General features: G+C 37.0%; 1 protein-coding gene across 1 annotated transcript in view; it reads right to left on the reverse strand.

Annotated features, from left to right (window-relative positions):
- MTCH2 (mitochondrial carrier 2) overlaps positions 1–2,505 on the reverse strand; it is a 20,496-nt gene that overhangs the window by 13,311 nt on the left and 4,680 nt on the right. The window contains exons 4-5 of the mRNA XM_012645103.1: positions 625–651; positions 364–426 (exon numbers count right to left, since the gene is read on the reverse strand). Of these exons, the coding sequence (XP_012500557.1) occupies positions 364–426; positions 625–651 (90 nt within the window). The remainder of the gene's footprint in view (positions 1–363; positions 427–624; positions 652–2,505) is intronic.

The raw sequence follows: 2,505 nt of genomic DNA on the forward strand, positions 1-2,505 counted from the left end.
CATAAAAGCATTTCCAGATAAATAATATCCAACATGCAAAGGGCCTGGTTGCTATTTTAATACTTTTGTGCCCGAGGTTTTCAATACTATTCAAAGATTTCTAGTAGAAACCTCTTCAATTTTAAAGAGATGGAGTGAGTGGGCAAAATGAGTTTCTTTGAAACCCATCTATTCTTAACACTAAGTACTGCTCCTCTCCCTTTTTTATGTTATACATGTAGTAAAGCCCAAATTAAATTGAAGGTTTAATTTCATTTGGGGACAGACACTGAACATAGAGGCCTGATGATCCTGACTCCACAGTCACCACATGGCCGACAGTGTGAGCTAGGGAAACAGTGCGGGATATAATTCATCTCTTACCTCCTTGATAACCCGGTCAAAGGAAGATGAGACTTCTTTCTGTACATTTCCAGGTCCTAACTCCTGGAAATCAAAATCAAAGAAGACAGACATCTTGATGGTTTTAAATAGAACTGTCCGAACCTGTGGCCACCCCACATGCCAACACTTGCTGAGATGAAAGAGAAACTGACTGCTTGGCTTTGCTCCTAAAGAGGCCCAAAGAGCAATAATAACTTGCAAGGGAAAGGTGCTCATGCTTAGAAATCAGCTCCAACGTACCTCACCCTTGTCACTCTCCTGGTAATGCTACAGAAGAAAAGAAAAAGGATGGTTAGAGCTATTCCGATGTCATGAAAGAAGACATAAAATGAAAACTCTGCTGGCAGAGAGTAAAATTAAAATAGCTTTAGCTTTTTTTTCCCTGCAAATCTCCGTTAACTTCTATTCCTAATTAATCAACTGGAAATAAGTGTCTCCAAAATGACCCTGTTGCTAAGTTTAACGAACGTATTGGTCAGCTGGAGGAACAAGCAAATGCTCATGAAAATGCCTATTTAAAAAAAGAAAAAGAAAACAAAAAAGAAAATCTAAGAACATTATTTACTAAACACGTTTCACAGAAAGTTAAGTTAGTAGAGATGTAGCCTAAAGTTTCCACTCTTCGCATGGAAAAAGCAGAACCAATATCAAATTAGGACAAGACTCTTTTCTTCACTGCATAAAACAAAAGAACTGGTGTTATGCCTGAATAGCTAAAATCACCTCACTTTTCCTTTCGTATCTGTTTTCCAAAACAAGCGAGAGAAAAGATTTTTTTTCTCCCCTAGAGAAGAGACCATGAATACTGCCAGAGCCCAGACTACACTGGGAAGATATATTATTTGTGCGCTATTTTAGAAACAGAACGTGGACTAGGTGAAAATAAAAGAATCAGACAATTGAGCTACTTACTGCATAATGACCAGTTTTATTATTTTTTAGCCATACCAAATTTAAAAAATAGACAACACTTTCTTTTGTAAAATGAATTATGCTTTAAAAAAAAAAATCACAGACAAGAGAACAAATGTCAAAATTAGGCAAAGTGGCCAAGTATGGTAGCTCATGCCTATAATCCTAGCTACTTGGGAGGCTGAGGCAGGAGGATTGCTTAAGGCCAGGAGTACAAGTCCAGCATGGGCAACACAGTGAGAGCTCGCCTCATCTTTTAAAAAATTAAATTAATAAAGATTAAGCAAATTGATGTCTTTTGGCCAAATTTCAAGTCCTTGGTGAGAATTAATTCTACTAGTTTCAGGCCTCTTTAAAAATTCTCACTCACGTCTAGCCTTTGTTTTTTACTCCATTGATAAAATTGTCTACCTGTCTCTTCTACATTATTCTGAACATATTTCAATTTAATTCTTGTTCAGATATACAGAACTCTTTCTTGTAAAGGTTAAAATTTTCTCGGCCCTGAATATGTCTTTCTTTTTGACTGTATATGCAGATTTTGATACCAAGTATAGTACCAACACCATTGTATTTCACTGGGCTACATCTGAAATATATTCAGGCTACCTGGTTACCTCAACATAGCCTTACTTTTCCACTACATAAAGGAAGTTGGTCTCAAGCAGTAATTTTACTTTTGCTCTAAGTCTATACATAAACCTCTTTGACTAGATGATAACTGCCTTTCCATATGTAAATCTTACTAAGGTAACAACAACACTTTCACTGAACCCAGAGTAGAATATGGTTGGAAAAGAGTAGTATCAATCACCAACATGGGCCCATTTAGACTTCATCACTCTGACCGACAGCCCACCTGAAATGGTCCTTTTAGATTCAGTCCACAGGGTTGAAAATAACAAGTATTAAAAATAACAAAATGACTGATGGGAGACACAGTTTCCATGTGAAGAGCTGGCCGAGAAACCTCTCCAATTTGAATCAATGAAGGCTGAAGGGAATTTAAAATCCAAGCCAATTAGGTCATGAAATTGTTTACAAAATCAAGACTTTTGCTGGAATAGAGAAGAAGACTAAAAAAAAAAATCATGATTTGCTCATCAGATGTTAGATGTTAAAACGTTAGAATTGGGGGCTATGTTAAAGGCTTAAAAAGTACATGAATCTGGGAGGCCGAGGCGGGCGGATTGTTTGAGCTCAGGAGTT

Source organism: Propithecus coquereli, unplaced genomic scaffold, assembly GCF_000956105.1.
Source record: "Propithecus coquereli isolate 6110/MARCELLA unplaced genomic scaffold, Pcoq_1.0 Scaffold227, whole genome shotgun sequence".
Lineage (NCBI taxonomy): Eukaryota > Metazoa > Chordata > Mammalia > Primates > Indriidae > Propithecus > Propithecus coquereli.